We start from the raw sequence: 19,410 nt of genomic DNA, 5'->3' as shown, positions 1-19,410 counted from the left end.
GTAAGGCTGAGTCAGAGGTGAACCATACAAAACGTTTGCAGAATTATTGAGGTGGGTGTTTGGGGCAGGTTTTTTATACACAGTGTTTGATTGTAGCACAAGATTTATTCACTTTTTGTTTCATTGACCATTTTATGCTTTATTAATTTTACGATGTAAAGGCACATGTGCACAGAATGGGTAATTCTTTATTAATTTTCATTTTCAGGTAATTGACAATAGGCATGCATGTTTTTGATAAAATATATGTTTGCGCCATATTAACATAGCTGGGGGGTCCGCGGCGGACGGAAAGAACGTCTGCCGCTTTTCCACCCGGTCGACAAGTAGACCGGGCGGAAAAGGGTTCAATATGGTGGCGGTGTCTGAAAGACACTGCCAGCCATATTGCAATGAGGCCTTGAACATGCCTTTCCATGGCGACAATGCCTCCACGGAAAGGCATGCAGAGTCTGTTTGCGGGGGCCTGTTGCTGGCCCCATGGACTTTGGGGGAGTGGGGGGTGCACATGGGGGTACCTATGGTACCCCCCTGTTTTTCAATGAACAAGGTGGCAGGCACAGCGCGGTGCCTGTCACGTTGTGCATTGAAACGCTCAACCTGCCTTTGTGGCATTGCGGCGGGCGGCGCTCTCTGCACCGCCCGCTGCACTGTTGCAAATGCATGGTGGCGCCCGCCAGTGTGGTGTGGTGGGCGCATCCTAATCGGTAGTGCGGGACCACATCACCCTCAACAGGCGGTCCCGTTTCACGAGGGTATGGCTGGTGGACAAAGTCCGCCCGCCATACTAATGGGGCCCTTAGATGTGTTTAACAATGAATATATGGTTTCTGATGGGTTATTCTTAAATTACAGTTACCCCCGACGAAGGGCTGTTGTCCAAAATGCATTGGGTGGATTTTAAATCTGGCTACTCAAACTGAAATGTGACATGATGAGCGGTTGGAAAAAGCCCTGATGGGCATTCTTGGCGCATTAAAAGGTTTTTGATCACATCGCCTCCGTTTTACTTTATATTGAAGACAACCAAAATGGATGAATAGGATTGCTTACAAGTTTATTGGATTGTTTACTTGAATTATGGATTGTCAGTAAGCAGTGCAGCTTTAAACTGGTGCGTGCCTACGCACCAGGCACTTTTTGGCAGAGCCCACTTTGCCCATGCATTAAATTATGATGTGCCCTTTGAGTACTAAAATGGAGGATGCAAATGGATGAGAGAATCACATGTGCGTCCTATCAAAACTCCGTCAATATTCTGTGAAGGACTGACGTCACCGGTCAGAGGGCTGCTCATCTAAGGTTTTTTTTGTAGTTTCATTTAGCTCGAACTCAACCTGAATGTATCGGAGCACTTTACATGAGTATTACAGACCAACACATTACTTTTTTAGGCATGGGGAGATTAGGTGATTTGCCTAGAATCACTGGATGTTTGAGCCGACGCCGAGACTCGAACCTGATTCCCCATCTTCAAGGTCAGCCGCTCTAGCCATTAGCCCACATCCTCGGAGTCTCTGTGCAATTTAACGGTGGCCATGAGATGGTTTGGCTTTAAGATACAGCAAATTTAAGGTGTTCAAGAACCTCATTGAGCTGCCTGCACAGAAAACCGGATTGTATTTGCCTCATCACATGGGAGTAGCGAGAACATGTGTGAAATGCATCACGAAGGAGCGCCAGATGGCAGGGCTCTATACCCGGCCGCTTTGAGTCTCTCGTGCCTGCAGTAAAGAGTGTGAGGTCCAGTACACAGCCCAAGAGCAGAGTACATCACATGCCTTCTACCTGTGTTTTCATTTTCTACCTGTGTTTTCATTATATAGATCAGGGACAGCTTAAGGATTTTGGGGGCTCTTCACCACATGTATTTTGGGGGCCCCTATTTAGAACAGCTTTGAATTTATGATCCAATTTCAGCTTTTTCTTGCTCTCTTTGGGCAGGTCACTGACTGTGCACTGACAAACTGGTCTAAATTCGAAATGTGTTTATATCTAATATTTAAGAATAGTGAGGTGAGTTTTCATTATTGAAAGACAGCAGCAGCTCACTAATATTACTGCAAATAATCTCTGTGACATATGAATACGTGAGGTTCTGTTTTGATCTAAAAGAAACTTTTTAATGGATGGTGCATGAAACATAAACGCAATATTTTTCAGCAAAATGTCTGTAATAGACTCACCCATCACTCACATTAAAAATAAATTAAAGTAAAACGGTATTTGAGACAAACTGTTTATGAATTATTTAAGATCATCAGGGCAAGATGCTCTGCAGAACAGAGCTGGCTCTATCAGGGGCCCCCTGGAAGGCTGAAGCCCTGGGCCAGAGCCCACTGTGTCCATGCCTTAAAACGCCTCTGATTTAGATGTGCACACCCGTGGTTTCTACCCGTGCTTTCATTATAAAGATGTGCGCACCCATGGCTTCAGCCTGTGTTTTGATTATGAAAATGCGTGCAGATGCGTGAGCCCGTGGCATCTCTCGGTTTTCATTATAAAGATGTGCACGCTCATGGCTTCTCTCTGGGTTTTCATTATGAAGCTGTGGTCACATTAGACTGTTGATGCTGTAGCGCGAATTGCAGATCTCATGCTGGCTGTCACTGTAGCGCAAAGAGTTGTGTTTACTAGAGCTTCACATTGGCGGTCGGTGGCGGTAGCAACATCTTCGTGCGAATGGGGCTGTAAGCCGTCACGAAAAGCCAAACCTTAAGGATTTCTTCTTTTTTCAGGGGGGAGCCCAGTAAAAGTCACACTAAGGTCCAGGACCTGAGGGGAACCTCTTGTGAATCCAAAACGCACTCCAGCAGAGGACAGCAGGGCTCAGGCAGGTCCATTTGCAGATCCAGGCAGCAGGTCAGATGGGCAGATGCAGTGAGGCCTCTGGAGCTTGTTTTGTCCCTGAACCTCAGAATAGGAGCTCACTCAGCTGACCCTTGGAGTCACTTCAGCCTGTGATGAAGGGTGCAAGTCGAGTCTTCCTTCTCAGCAAGCAGGGCAGGCCTGCCTAGCAGGTTTCCCTATCCAGTGACTGACCCAGTGCAGTGCTTTCAGGCTTCTTCGAATTTCAGGCTGCCCATAATTAATTATTGTTGGTGAGTCTTCAACCATGCAACGCCTTCAAAGAGGCATTCTTTTAATTTTATTTTGTTCCTTCATTCTTCCTTTTTTATTTCATTAGAAGAACCATTCCCAGTGGGCTATCCACTCTACACTGAATAGTTCCCGATCGGAAATCCCATGTTATTTCATACATGTTTTGCCTGGAGACCACACTCGTTAGGTGAGTCACCAAGATCGGTGATTCCAGTATAATTGCTCATGTGTAGAGACTCTTAGACACAGAACATAACCACATTGTTTTTCTACCACAGATTTGAATCCATTCACTGCCACGTCTGATTCGTTTGATGCGACAGTATCCTTCAAAAGTATACCTTACTTTCTCCACATCCATCTCACAAATTGGGTAGGTTAGTCTGCCCTCCCAACAGTTCAATGAATAAACAAAAATTGTGTAAAGCATTTGCAGACCCACTGACACACATTTTCTCCTCCATAGGTGCTTCCCAACCTGCGTCCTAATGATGACCCTGTTTAAATTGAATGTCTAGGGTTGAAATGTTGATATAATAATAGTGCACTGGTTTTTATTCTATTCTGGAGCATTTTACTCTGTCAGAGTGAGTATCAATCACCAGTGCATCCTGAATCAGTCACTATATTCATGTACGCAGAATGGAGAGCACCAGCGCACTTTTACACTCACCTCTCTCACTAGCACTGCACCACTGTGCTGTTTGGGATCACCTTTTTACCTTCAAATTGGCTTGGTTATGAAATTCCATTTTGTGTGTGCTTTTGAGGAGGTTGAATAAAACTGTCTTGTTTTGAAATGGAACCAATCTATTGATTGTTAAATAAATATTTTCTGAGGAAGTATGGGCTGAAAGCAGAGGCAGTGTGTCTGATGTGTGATTGCTAAAAACACCCCACCTTTGCCGCATATAATCTTGTAACTGGACGTTCTAAGCCGTTTGTGAGACCCTTATATGAGTGTACAACTCCCTGCTCAGATGTAAGGGACTGATTAAAAGTTTTGACCGTGTATTGATGACATCTGATATGGCAAGGTCCCATCTCCACCACATTAGTGGAGGACAGTCTGCCATACTTACAAAATGGCTGCTACTGTGTTGTGTGTTTTCATTAGGTGCATTGTAAAATCACCACTCCCATATGTGAATACCAGAAATGTACAGCCAAAGGTGGGATACCATACCATCAGCCACATTGCAAGTTTTCTTCACATGGTGGAAGTTTTCTTACAGCATGTCAGGAAACTTGTATGTTGCTTCCTGCAAAACCAACTTGACGTCTGCCAGCGGGTGCTACCCTGGTGGACCCTTTTTTGGAGAATGTGTAGTCCCAACATGGCTTGGACAGGATTGAATGTGTACAATAGTTGTACAGAGGTCATAAGTTCGCCTTGACCAACTGGTCAGACCCTTCTTCATTTCACCTGATGTCGATACAGCTAACCATAAGTGGCTGGCACACAGGTATGGGTGCTGATCCCCAGTGAATGACTGCAAGCCAAACCAGCAACTATTGGTCTCAACCAAACTCCAATAAAACATGTTTTAGGTAAGCACAGGTTCAATGGTGAGAGGGGTAGTTGACAAACCCTGTATCTAAACACACCTTCATGATCCCTTAGATGGAGACACAGTTGTGTAAGGCGAAGGGGGCACACCTTTGGAAGATGATATTTAGGCGAGTGTATAGGTTAGATATGCCTAATTAGAACTTTGAACTCAAAGATAGGTAAGACCTGTTTTTGTTTAGCATCACCATGATTTTTTGAGGACACTATACCCTCATGTATATCAAAATTCTCCGTCCCTGAGTGTCAATATGAATAATGTGGGTCCTTCTAGGAAACCCACGTGGGGCTCTCCTTGTGGTGGGATATTGATAATCTATATATTCATGCGAATATGCCATTAATACTCAGTCTAAATTGACAAGATGATATGGATGGTTTATTTGTTCTTGAAACAAATTGGAGAGACTGCAATACAGGCATAAATATTTACTCATGGTGATAAGGAAGTGCACATAGTCCTCCCACAACATATGGATAGTCTCCACACCTTAAGCACTGTAAAATGTCTCCTGTCTGGCCCACAGTTTTCCCCACTCCTGCTGGTTGTTCTTGGGGGTGGGCATTGCCACACAGGGCAGAAGGAGGCCAGAAATGATTAAAAAACGATGTCATTCAGCACAACTGCTGCAATGTTTTGCAGCTAGGTTTCAGCATTAGTTTTTACAATCTTTCTCTGGCTTTTGATGGGACCCAACGTGCAGTCTGTATTTTTTGCCAGTGCTCACAAGTTGTAAGATGTCCTACCGGACAGTTTCCACTTAGTTACCACCCCCTTAGAGAATCAGTATTTCATCAATTGTTTGTGACTGCAAACCTTGACACATTCCACAAAGATTTGGAAAATACATGGGCCACCTCTCACATCTATCCTCTACTTTGCAATTACATATGGGTCACAAAATGTAAATTTTGAGCTGGAAATCCAGTATCGATTCTTGATAGTAATTTCTGGCTTGCGGTACACCTTTAGTACATTTCAACTTATAATTTCGCGACTGCAAAGCCTGTGATTTTGTGAAATGCAGGCTTTGCAAAACAGCTTAACCAATAGGTCGATGATAAAATTTTTCATTTGAACATCATAGCTCTCTTCCACCTGTATGCAACATTTAAGTACATGATGGGTCATTGCTATATCATTTTTTTCATATTTTACCTACATTTACTATGTTAACACCCTCTCATTCCCACTTCTCTTTATTTCAGTCTTTCGGAAGGTCGACTCTTTTTCTGATGGCATCGCTACTGCACAGTTGTACTATGATAAAAAAATCATTGCAGTGCAGGAAAATCTCCACAGTCTTGGTGAGTATAATACTGTTACCCAGTGGCAGTCGCCACTTGGTAGTTATAGTTAGGTCAGCGTTTCCATAGGAATGTGTTTTTGTGTTGCTAATAAATTTGGCACCGTTTGGCAAATTTCCATGAAATGTTAAAAGTGTTCTTTTTCAACTTATTTTGTTCAGGATGATCCATCAAGTGGGGGTCGAGAAAAAAAGAGGGGTCCCAAAAGGCAAAATCAACATGCATTTTCCGTAGACTTTTTTAAGAAGCTCTACCGCCAAAACTGCCTAATGGAATTACACAAAATTTGGCAGTAAGCTAGCTCTTGGTCCACAGATTGTTCTTATTGTGATTTGGTGTAAATTCATTCAGTGATTTTTGAGAAATTAAGATTACAAAATAAATGTATATCTGGGTGGTTGGGTCTGCAAGGGACTCACAATTTAAAAATAGAGCATTCTGATTGGCCAAGGGAGCTGTTTTTTTCTTGGGCCATCTCACTCCCAGACAAGTCTGACTCCCGCAGGAGCGAACACTCAGACTGGCTGACACCAACTTCAGAAAAATGTTGCAGGCAGCCATTACAGGACTTGGAGATTAGTCCCCTGTCCTAAAGTTGCACACAAAAAAATGATATTAAGGGCAGGGTATCCCTGCCCCTAGGCCCTACGGGGGGACCTAGAGGGACCCATGAGCCAAAATTGAAAATAAATTGGAACTTTTGTTACGATAATTCGGGGCTCTTGCAGGATCGCAAAAACAAAAAAATGGTGACCTGGGCCACATTCTTTAATTAAGGGGAGAGGGGATCATGGCCCCTCTCCCAACCTGTTACCAGCCCAAGGGCACCCAATCATCTGGGGCTCATTGTACATATTTAGGAGAGAAGGGCACACTGTCCCCTCCCTGAGCTGTGTCTGGGCACCCTTCCCTTTAAAAAAAAAAGGTAAATACCCCCAGGGAATGGGGTACCCGAGGCGTGTGAAGGCTCTTGGAGATGGCCAAGTCACCTCTCCTCTTTTAAATAAGGCACAGTCCTGAGAGATGTTATATTATATTGATTTTTACTCCCAAGAGGGTATCCAGGCGATTGGACACGTGTAGGTGTGTGTTCTCCAAGGCGCTTATACGAAAAGCCAGGTCCTCAGCTTCTTGCTGAACCCAAAAAGTGAGGAGGAGGCTCTGGTGTGTTGAGGGAGGTCGTGGAGGCTCTGGTGTCTTGGGTAGGATGTAGGAGAATGAACAACCTCCAGTTTTATTTTTGCGGAGGGGGCGAATGTGTGCGAATGAGAGTAAGCAGAGCATAGGTGTCTGGTGGGTTGGTGAAAGTGCATGCTTCTGTTCAGGTATTCTGGTCCTGTGGTGTGTAGAGCTTTGTATGTGTGCATGAGAAGTTTAAATTGGCTGTGCTTGTGAATGGGGAGCCAGTGACACTTCTTGAGATGTAGTGTGATGTGGGTGCGGCATGGAAGGTCAAATTTGAGTCTTGCAATGGTATTCTGGATGTCGGGAGTCTGTGTAGGAGGAGTTTGGTGATTTCGACATAGAGAGTGTTGCTGTGGTCCAGCCTGCTGATGATGAGTGCTTGCGTGATGGTCCGTCTGGTTCTGAAGCAACCATTTGAGGATCTTTCACACTTCATTGACTTGAGCCATGGTGTTGAGCTTGCAGTCTAGGATGATCCCTAGATTTCTTGCATGGTCTGTGAGTGAGGGTGATGAAAGCCACCAGGTGGAGTCTCATAGGGAGGTCTAGTTGCCGTAGACCACTAGTTCTGTCTTGTCGGAGTTGAACTACAGACTGTTGGTATGCATCCAGTCTGCTACCATGGTCATGCAGTTGGGGAAGTTGGCACTGGTAGTAATTGTCTTGTCTGTCAGGGAAAGGATGATCAGAGTGTCATCTGCGTAGGAGATGTTGATGATGTCTTGTGATCGGATGATGTTAGCAAGCAGTATCATGTATATGTTGAAAAGGGTAGGGTTGAGGGACGATCCCTGTGGTGGTACTCCTAACAATCTCTTGACCTCTAATGTCAAGGGGGGCAGCTGACTCTTTGTTTCTTTCCCATGAGGAAGGAACAGATTCATTTAAGACTAGTTCCTTGTATTCCAATTTCATGGAGTCTTTTGATGAGGATCTTATGGGAGATAGGGTCAAAGGTTGCGGAGAGGTTGAGTAGGATGACAGCTGCGGTTTCTCCTGAGTCCAGGGTGATTCAAATATCATTGCTGGTGGCAATGATTGCTGTGTTTTTTAAAAAAAATCCTGATTGAGTGTTGTCTACGAGATGGTGAAGTTGCTTGTTGATGGCCTTCTCAATCACTTTGACTGGATAGGGGAGCAGAGAGATGGGTCGTAAGCTGCTCAGTTGATTCAGGTCAGCTGTGGGCTTCTTGAGGGTGGCGTTGATTTCTGAAAGATTCCATTCATATGTAAAAGTGGCGGACGGGATGGAGGTGTTGATGTGGGTGAGGGTGGTGCTGATTGGGGACATTCCCAAGTTGTAGATTTAGTGGGGGCATGGGTCTTTGGGGCTCCTGAGTGGATGGTCCGCATAATTGTTGCTGTCTTGTTTCTAGTGGGGGTTGTCCATTCGGTCAGGTGCCCATCTTGGTTGGCGGTGCGTAGGTTAGCAATTACTTCTCTGGCGTTAAGTTGTTGTGCAAAGTTGCTGTAGATGTTTGCAATTTTGGAAGAAGTTGGATTGGTTGTCGCATATTTGTTGGGAGGCAGCTATGTTGTTGACAGTGACTCAGGATAATCTCCTTGCAGCAGTTAGAGCTTCCTTCGATGTGGTCCTCTAGTGCTTTTTTCTCAACAAGCTATTGTGTGAATGCTCAGCATGGATCATGCATACTAACGTGGATTAACCAATGAGATTAAATGGTGTAGGTGGTGCCACAGCAGGTAGCTTTTAACAACTACAGCTTGGAATTGGGGCCACTGGTAATGGCTCCAATGTGAATCCTACAATAATGCTTGGTAAGACAATAAATGCCCTGTGCTTTGCCCAGGGTTCTCCACTTTACTGTGACGCCGTGTGTCAGCCACTGCATCTCTGTCAAGAAACCTCTTGCATGGTCCCAGAAAGGCCTTATCCATATTACAAAGGCACTTTGATTTGCCACATCAAAAACTAAAGCTGTCAAATATGCTCTTCTATTTACGACAATACATGTGCTTAGCCAAGTATGAGGTGGGTGGATATATGTGCAGGGATACAATGTCACCGACAATAACAATTCCTGGCCAGTATCCTTGCACAAAAATCCATCTATTATGATTATTTTCCCCAGAATGCGGAATAACATGTTGTCGCAGCATTACCAATTCCAAATCTAGATGTAGTGTGCCTACTTTGATTTAGCATATAGTGGTAAATTGGAGTGAGGGTAAGGCAGTGAGGATTCAAAGAAAGGCAAAGGCAGTGTTATGCCAGTGTTTTGGCAGAATTGAATATTCAGTGCTTCTGTGTGACATGGGTGCGTGTCGGGTAGGTGAAAGGAGTATTGGCATGGCTACATTTGCAACCCAAACATAACGAAAAATTACTTTTCCTAATTTGAAATTTCCTTAAAGGAAATTGCGATTTCCTATTTGCGATTGCGAATCTGTAGCAATCGCTATTGGAGGAATACACTGCTTCATTATATATCATTCTAATAGCGATTTTTACAGATTTTGCTGTTTGGAAATAGCAAAGCCAAACTTTCGTACAGATGGCTCTAGGATTATTGGCATGAATTATTTGTTATTATTGTTACACAGAGGTGAAGGTTTTTTTAAACATACTTTTTCTTGTATTCCTGATATTGAAACTAGGAAATGATTTCAAAATGTACATGCTTTTTTAAAACTTTATTTCATTTTATGATGTTTTGTGCAGTGTGCATTAACACTGGTGAATGTATTCATTTATAGAACTAAACAACAAATCTCCCAGTGGGAGCTGCAGGAAGCAAAAGCGCCCATTGGACAGGTCAAGGGTCACAAGATCCATGGCAGGCGTCAATGTATGATTTTAGCAAAGCAAAGATGCATGGACTATTTAAAAAGTGAGAGTAACAGCTTCTTGTTTGTTGATATTTTAGATCCTACAGCTGTTGGTAATTGCTCCTTCTGCCACGATGCCACTCACTTAGGAAAAGAAATCAGCAAATTACAGGGAGAACTGGAAGAAATCCAAAAAATGCTTCTCGATCAGGAGATGCTGCTCGATAAAACGGTGCAAGATCAGGATCTGCTCACAGCCACTGCCAGCAAAATCAACAGTCAGACGGACAGTAACTCCTTCTCCCTTAAGCAGGTCAACCAAACTCTAGGCATTGTCTTGGAGAATGTGAAAGACTGGCAGGCAGCCACCACCAATCTGGACACAACATTGAAAGCGGTGGTGCAAGAGAGGTATGACATACGCGCCGCTGTGCAGCATTTCAACTTTACTGTGGGCCAGACATCGGACTGGATCCAGGTCATCCAGAGGAAGACAAACGAAGAGACCCTGATCCTGCAAAAGATTGTGACTGACTGGCAGAACTACACTCGGGTTTTTGGTGGCCTGCGGGCCACCTCAACCAAAACCAGCGAGACAGTCAAGAACATCCAGAGCAGTGTGAGCACCACCATGCAGAGGATCAGCCAGAACGCGGAGGTCATGCATGACCTGGTGTTGCAGGTGATGGGCCTTCAGCTGCAGCTGGATAACATCTCCTCCTCCTTGGATGACCAGGACGAATCTATGCAGGACCTGCAGTACCACACAAAGTACACACAAAACCGGACGTCTGAGAGGTTTGAAAGTTTGGAGGGCCGCATGATCTCCCACGAAATTGAAATCGGCACCATTTTTACCAACATCAATGCCACAGACAACCACGTGCACAGCATGCTGAAATACTTGGACGAGGTACGGCTGTCCTGCACCCTTGGGTTCAACACTCACACTGAGGAGCTGTACTATATAAACAAGTCCATGAGCCTCATGCAGAGTGGTACTGATCTTCTGAGGGAGAGGTTTAGTCTAATGAATGCACGGCTGGACTTTGACATACGGAACTTGTCAATGATCATGGAGGAGATGAAGTTAGTGGACATACATCATGCACGGATCATCCAGAATGTCACAATTGTACAAGGTAAACTCCAATCTTTATAAACTTTTCAAAATTTTAGAAACTGTATTTATTAATAGTGGTCATTGACTGATTTGTTTTAGTGATTATAGTTTTGCAAGATCCTGTACCAGGTGTCTGTTCAATTCTGCATTTGGACTGTTGCAATGTGCTTCCTGTAGACCTTAAGATGTGTCTACAGGATTCACCTTCTGTTTGTCTTTAGTTCTGTGTACTGATGCAGCCCCTCTCGATTAGGTGTTGATTGTAATTCTGGTGTTTGTACGGCTCTATTATGAACATCGATCATGAACCTGGCTGCCGAGAGAATAGAGTTTGGAGCTTGAAGAATCTGCAGGAAACATGTCACAAACATGGCTTTATTCACACACAGGCTTTAATTACTTTATTCAGTGCACACATCAAAGTAAAACATAAGCTTTGAACATATGTTGAAAACAATAGACTCATTTTAGAAAACAAGCATTGGCAATGCCAATTTATCTGGCTTTAAAGAAATGTTGTATGGTAATGTGAAGCAGTACAAGTAAATCGCAAGGGAATGGATAGGTATTTGTGTGGAAGCAAAGAACTGTAGACTTATATTGTTGAAGGTTAAAAGGTCAGTTAGCAGCTTTACTATCAAGACAGACCTAAAACTCCATGTAGGTTAATGACTTTCCTCCTCTAATCTGTGCTGCTGCTAGAGAAAAACACCGTAATATATCTAATTTTTTTAAGACACCTCAAGAGCTTTACCTTGCGATATGTGTGCCCCTGAAAATTCAAGCTCAGGCAGCTGGATAAATAAACAAAATGATCACAATTGTGTGAAGGGCAAGCATCTTTTGGTGGTAGCACACAATGCCCACCCAATCAAAGGATGTAGTCCTGCCTCCCAACTTGCCAAAGCCTCTCACCTGGTGAATCTCACATAATTATCTGACAACAGCTGTGCTGTCAAGCGCAACCATAATTAACAGGGACTAAATACAGAGTCCTTCTTTGCTTTCTAGCACTGCAGTCTATCACAGGGTATTTTCATAGTTTCTAGGCCCTTTAGTGCTGAATTCACATCTGCTCGGAAGCAGCATGGATGGGTCTGAGAAGAAAGCAAAAGTAACTTATCTGTGCCCATAGACATGGAGAAGGGAAGCGAGGGAGGCGGGGCGGGGGCAACATGAGCATGTGGCGAGGAAGTGGGGAGGGCGTGAAAAAGTAAGATCCAGGTCAATGGTGTGACGACATATGGAGGGGAATTTTCTATCATGTGGAAGGGCTCTGTCCAGCTGTGAATAACAAAGAAAGACTAAAGGCACTCGAAGAATAGGAGGAAAGCCGCCAAAACATATTTCCGCTTTACATTAGTGGATTTTTACGAAATATGCCTGAAAAGTAATTTAAATATTTAGGTTCAATTGTATTTTAATGGAAGTAACTTTCATTAAAGTTAGTTCACAAGATATTTATTTATTGTTTTATACTGCACACAGTGCACTCACTGCAGGTTTCACGGAGTAGATTTTTTTCATTGGCATAAGGTGTGCTATGTTTAAAAGTATCAGCAGGCAGGCATAACAGGCCTGCAATAGGAATGCCTAGATATCTTGCATAATGTAAGAAGAGCAATACATACAATAGTCATAATAGTTCACAGCTGCTAAGTGTGAAAGACCTGTATCAAAAAGGAGCCAAACTAAAGGGAATAGGTATTGTTCGAAATGGCCGCAAAATTTGAACAAACTTCGCTGAAAATGTGGCAGAGTTACTAGACTCAGAGTTGGCAGGGTTAATAGAATAATTAAAAGTGTAGCAGTTGTTCGGAGTAGATCGTATGTGCAGGGCATCAGCAAAACATGCAAAGAGAGCCAAAACAAAGTGCATACCTGTAGAACGAAACTGTAGCATTATGAATTTATTTGGATTTCACACCATAAAGAGTTCAATATCTCATTAGGGTAGTAAGCACTATACAAATGCAATTACAGTACCACACAATATAAAGTTAGCTGAGTGTGTAGCAGAGTTACAAGGCCCTGAAGATGAAGGCCAAATAGTGAAAGTTAGTCAACAGGTCGTAATACAGTGTATTGGTCGCTTATCGAGGCACTAAGGATTTGAAAACAAGCGTGGGTTTGTATTAGTAACATAAATATATAACAATAAATCTAACCAGGTGGCCAGGAGAGTGGTACAGGTTTGAATTCCAGCCTTGGTGCTTGGCTCCACATTGTTATTCTAGGTAAATTACTTCATCTCCCTGTGCCTCAAAATGTAAAATGGAATGGATGAATTTTATGTGTGTAATCCACACTTGATGTACATGATTTTGTAGATCGCCTCCCTAACCTGGTATGTAATGTACAGTGATCTGTTGCTTCCTAGTTAGGTCTGCGCTATATAAATAGAAATTATGGCATGAGTCAGTGGGTTAAAGGAGGAGGAGAGGAGAGTAACAGGAGACTAGGGTCACCCAGGTGTAGGAGGGCTGACATCAAGGAGCTGCAAGGCTAGGTTTGCAAAAACTTGAGTAATGGGGCAGCCAACTGCTCTCATGGAGCTCATTCTTTTCAGAGTAATTTAAAAAGCTGTGAAGAATGTGTTGTATGCACTTTGCTCTTCCTAACTACTCAAAACATTTCCCTTGTTGCTGAGTAATTTGTACTGCACATTCAGTTGAGATTCAAGTTAGTGTCCTTTGATAAAACCTTTTAGATGCAATAGATATAGTTAGGTTTTTCCACGGACTTCGATTCATCACACTGCTGAAGATTGGAAACATGCAGAAGTCAAACCCCTACTCAAGAAACCATCCGCCAACCCAACCAACTCATGAACTACCACCTCATCTCTCTGCTGCCCTTTCCCGCCAATGTCCTCGAGAAGGTCATCAACCACCAACTCAGAGAACACCTGGACAGATGTCTTTGGGACATCTCTCAATCCGGATTCCGCAAAAATCACAGTACCGAAAGTGCCCTGATTGCAGCCACAGACAATATCAGATTCCTCCTTGACCTGGGAAAATTAGTGTCCCTGATCCTCCTCGACCTCTCAGCAGCATTTGACACAGTATCATACCACACCCTTATCAAAAGGCATCACCACATTGGAATCCAAGGAGGTGCCCTAAAAATGGATTGCCTCCTTTCTCACTGGAAGGGCCCAGAGACTCTGCTTACCTCCTTTTACCTTGAAAGCCCGAAAACACCATCTGTGGCGTCCCTCAAGGTTCATCCCTCAGCCTTACTCTGTTCAACACCCACGTCGTTGGCGAGCGTCATCAATACACATGGACTAAATATCATATCCTACACCAACGACACCCGGCTATCTTCTCTCGATGAAAAGACTCCTCCATCACGCTGCCCAACATCCTGTAGGTGCATGACGAGCGTCACAGACTGGATGAAAGACAACTCCCTACAGTTCATCACAGACAAGGCGGAAGTGCTAACCTCATTAACAACACCTGACTGCAGAGCAACGTCTGGGGCCTCCCAACCTAGGACCCTCACCAACTCAGACCGATCACACCAGCAACTTTGACATCATCCTGGACAGTGTGCTCACCATGAAAAGACAGATGAACATAGTCCTATCAGCCTGCTTCCTCACCCTTTGCATGTTCCATAAGTGGTTCCCCATCAACACCAGATGGACAGTCACCCAAGCTCATGTCATCAGCTGACTGGACGATGGCTAGGCACTCTAAATAAGAATCACCTCAATCTCCTTAAGTCTGCAACCCATACAGAAGTCAGTGGCCAGACTCATTCTAGACCTCTCCAAGCAGACCCACATCACCCCCCACCGCAAGAAGCTCCTTTGGCTTTCCATTCAGAATAGATCCACACCTTCAAAGCTCTACACAACCAAGGACCAGCATACATCAACCACCTCATGAAGTTCCACCAACCCTCCAGACACCTGCGCTGCACCTTCTTCTTTCTCACTCACAACCCCGCATCAGACGCAGCAAGAATGGAGGATGCTCCTTCTATCTCGCCGCAAAGTCTTGGAACAACCTACCACTTCACCTCTGGATCTCATCCACTCCCCTGGAACTCAGGAAAGGACTCAAGACCTGGCTGTCCAACTGAACCCTCCCCAGCAGCAGTGTTCTCAGAGCCTGGATACCCTCACTGGTGAATAGCTGCGCTTTAGAAATCCTGGCTGATTGAATGCCAGAGGTAGCGAATATGACATCACCCACCTTTTCATCCCCAGGGGCCATATGGGGTGCACTCCTAATCTCCTGCTTAGACCCTCAATGGTCCCCTGTTTGCTTCTAGGGTTTTAAGAGGGGAGCAAGGAGCCGAAATTCCAGAGAGGAAATAGCCATGTCTCATTTCTGTTCCTGGTGCTGCCTTTATGACCCCCCAGATGAGGGCAGTCGAGGACAGTGTTAGAGATACCCAGGTCGAACCGGCCCACCAGGTGTTTTGGTGGGCTGGCTGGGTGGAAGCCGGTTTCACTGCCTCTGGTGGCCAGTTATATTGCTGAGGACCAGCTAACCATGTACCTACTTGCAGCGCTTCTAAATAAAAAATGCAAAAACAAACTTCTGGCTGCTGGGCATCATGGTGTGTCGCTAGGACTGGCCTCTGTGCATCATGCTGTGTGAGTAGGACTGGCTGCTTGGCATTGTGCTTTGTCACTAGGATTGGCTGCTGGGCATCATCGTGTATCAGTAGGACTGGCTGCTTGGCATTGTGCTTTGTCACTAGGATTGGCTGCTGGGCATCATCGTGTATCAGTAGGACTGGCTGCTTGGCATTGTGCTCTGTCACTAGGACTGGCTGCTGGGCATCATCGTGTGTCATTAGGACTGGCTACTGGCCTTCATGCTGTGTCGCTGAGATTGGCTGCTGTTGATCGTGCTGCGTCAGTAGTACTGGATCTTTGGCATTGTGCTGTCAATAAGACGGGCTGCTTGATATCATGCTGTGTCAGTAGGACTTGCCACTGGGGAGTTGTGCTGTGCTGTTTAGGACTGGAAGTTCCACCTCTGGCCTCTATTTGCTGAGCCTGCTTTTCGTTGTTGGCAGCAAGAGCTGGAGCAACTCTCCTTTCACAAGCAGCAGCCTGTCAGTTGTGAGATTCTCAGAGATATAGCTCAGAGCTGAAGAATTTCCACTTCCAAAGGGCTCTCCCACAGGCCACAGCCACAATCTGGGAGATGGCAACGCATGCCTTTACTGCTGATTCAGCATTCAGAAACACTGCATGACGGTCCTAACTGGAAATTTGCACAATGTTATATCAAGGGGCTCATTTGGTGGTCTGTGTAGTTAACACTTTCCTGCCAGTGGTTGAAAGTGTTTGCATCCTTTGTCATAGCTCTTATATTTTTATGGTATGACTTAACAGAGCAGCTGTCCCCAGATAATTATGTGAGAATCACCAAGAGAGCGGCTTTGGCTCCACCCACATTTTTGGATGTTGGCTCCGCCCACATACTGAGAGCGCTTTGATTGGGTAGAAGTTATGTGCTTGCTCTGAAAAACAGTTACAAAGGTCCTCCAATTTCCCAGCTTGCAAACTCTGCTTCTGTTGTCCTACTGCCAGTGGTTGGGTAGAGGGCAGGAGCAGAGGGGTTAGGGGTGGGGAGAAAGGGAGTAAAGAGAAAAAAGAAAAAAAACGTACCTCCTCGCCGCGTCTATCCTGTTCGCTATCCCTCTGCACCGGAACAGGAAGCACCCAGGCTTCCAGGCTTTCCTAAGCCAATCACAATGCTGCAATGCAGCGTTGTGATTGGTCTGAGCACCGTGGTTCGGTGCTCAGCCAGGGAATAGAAGCCTGGGCGTGTTCTCCACCCAGGCTTTAATGCAACCTGGGTGGAGAACATGCAAAGTGCACATGACTGCGGGCCGGCCAAACAGTCATTGGCAATTACAGAGTGCTCACCACTCCTCCCGTTGCTCTGAGAGCAGAGCAGCCCCGCCGCGCCACGCGCAGTTGCCGCAGTGGTAACAAATAAAATGATAATAACTCGTTATTATCATTTTATTTTTATTTTTTTCCACTGCTAAAAACGGTGCGGTAACCCTCCTCCACCTTAGCGGAAGAGCCGCCACTGCCTACTCCAGCAGTGTTACCCGCTCGCTAGCCCTCTCTTTTTCCCATTCTTTGCAACAGTTTCAAAAATTCTCCAATATCCCAACATGCAAATCGTGCTTCCCTCCTTCTCCTGCGGTGCCACCGCCAGTTGTGGGCACTGATCTCCGATGTGTGGCGGCATCTCAAGGAAATAAACTCAAAGTTGTTCATAAGTTAGTTTATGTTTGATCACCTCTGAATTACAAATACTGAAAGCTAATTATTTACATTAGTTAAAGTGCACAAGCACAATATGTTTTTTTTTTTTTTTTTTGCTTTGCTCGGTGGAATCCTTAATAACAGCCAAGGGCAGATGGGTACTGTAGGGTCACTCCAAGAAGGATGCTTGCAGTTTCTTATTTCGTTTTGGTAAGGCTACTTAATGCGAAAATCATTGTATCTTTAGTGATAATGACCTTATCAGTGTGTGGTTACTTTCTGTGTATTTCATGTTTATTAGCAGGTACTGATGTTCATGAACGACCATTATTTCATCAGCCCTTATTCTGACAAAGTACTTCATTTGTAAACAATGGCGATAGGGAAGGGTGAACATTGACAGGAAAGTGGAAATAAAGTTACTAACAGTGCTCGTCTGGAATCGTAAAATGCTTACAATTGTTTTCTTTTGAAGATTGCTTACTTCTGGACCACTTAGTGTGGTAGGCAAGCGAGTTCTGTCAAACTCTGTCTGCCTACATGTCCACGGTGGGTAAAGGTGTCAATGACAAACACCCAACTCGTTCGACTGATCTGACTCATGGTTGTGATCTTCAGCCTCCATGGGCCATATTACATAAAGTACCCCGGGGCGCAACCGGCGTTTGCGCCTGCTTTGCGTGCCCCTGGGGCACTTTGGTAATACAGAAGGGAAGCAGGCGCTTGTGCTGCCCCTTCTGTAACACGAATAGCTCTGGCACAGAAAAAGGGCCAGCACTATCTTCAAGGGGGCGTTTGTTTCTTCATTTCCATTGGGGCGTGCCCCATGCAAATGAGGGAATCCCTTTGCCTCTGCGCCAACACCGTATTACTGATGCTGGCGCAGAGGCAAAGTAGCCCTCAGGAGGCGCACTGATTGGTGCATTGTCAGTGCGCCCACTGAGGGCAGTCCTCTGGAGGGGGAAAGAAGGTCCGATGGACTCCCCCCAGACATCCCCTTGCAGGTGGGTACAATCACAGACTGCACACTCCAGCAGGGGATCTCTATTCCCCTTTAAAAGTGCAGGTGGTTTGCCGCCTGCACAGTGAAACATGGAGTGGCTTTAAAGCAGCCGCTCAGTATTTCACGTGAAGTTCGAGGCTGCCCAGGGGACAGCGCATTCCCCATAATGCAGCGCATTTTCCTTCATTGCGCGGGTCGCACCAAACTGCCTGACACACCAGGTATGGGAATAGATGAAGAGAAAAATTGCCTTTCAGCAGAAAATGGTATAGTTTGGATTCTAACTCAGGGGAACAGGGCTTTTCTGTTGCCTTTGCCATGATTTGAAGCTCCCTACCTCTGTATCTGCAAGCTGATTATGTACTAGTTAAATTAAGACAACTTTCCAGTTTCAGTGCGACTGGCATTAATCTCAGACTCGCGCCTTCTACAAGTAACACTCTGTAGGCCATAGACTAAAGGGTGAACAGACGGCAAAGACTATGAGGAGCCACTATTTATCAAATGTACATTCCATAGTACAGTTTGTAAACAGAGTGGCACCCTTTCAGGGTGGCCCTGATTTGCAGATACTAGCCTAACAGCATCAAATCTTCCAGTCCTCATTTGTGATGCCTTATCTAATGTGGGCAAAAGAGACACTACATCTTCAGAGTCACAAAGCAGAGGCTTTTGCACACCCTTCCTCTGGAGGCCTTTTCATCTAGCAGGCATGGATGGCCCATGCCCACCTCTGAGCAATCTATTTAGAAACACTAGATAATCGCAATGATGGCAACAAGTGAGTGGCAGAAGCCTCACCTGCATTTGCACTTACCTGTCTCTACCCCAGGCCTGTTTAATGTTATTCTGACATTCTGGCTAAATCCAATTTTCAGTTAGTAGATATACACGTTACCAAGTGGCATGTCCAGATTGGTATTCAAAAACTGTCAAACTAGAACTGGGGCACCAATAAGGTACATGTGTGTTTTATATGCTGTATGTATGTAGGGATTTATTCTTTATAGAATGGTAAGCTGTTGCTAGGTGATTGGAATGTTGTTGGTTGAAGAAAGTAAATAGACACTGGA

General features: G+C 44.8%; 1 protein-coding gene across 2 annotated transcripts in view; it reads left to right on the top strand.

The window, feature by feature from the left end:
* Positions 1-19,410, top strand: part of SCARA3 (scavenger receptor class A member 3) — a 172,396-nt gene that overhangs the window by 116,065 nt on the left and 36,921 nt on the right. For both annotated transcript variants that reach the window (XM_086928052.1, XM_086928053.1), the window contains exons 4-5: positions 5,882-5,980; positions 10,054-11,097. In XM_086928052.1, coding sequence (XP_086784178.1) covers positions 5,882-5,980; positions 10,054-11,097 — 1,143 coding nt within the window. The remainder of the gene's footprint in view (positions 1-5,881; positions 5,981-10,053; positions 11,098-19,410) is intronic.

Source organism: Lissotriton vulgaris, chromosome 6 (genome assembly GCF_964263255.1).
Source record: "Lissotriton vulgaris chromosome 6, aLisVul1.2, whole genome shotgun sequence".
Taxonomy (NCBI): domain Eukaryota; kingdom Metazoa; phylum Chordata; class Amphibia; order Caudata; family Salamandridae; genus Lissotriton; species Lissotriton vulgaris.
Note: the sequence above shows the minus strand (reverse complement) of the source record. Positions and strands in the feature narration are given on the sequence as shown.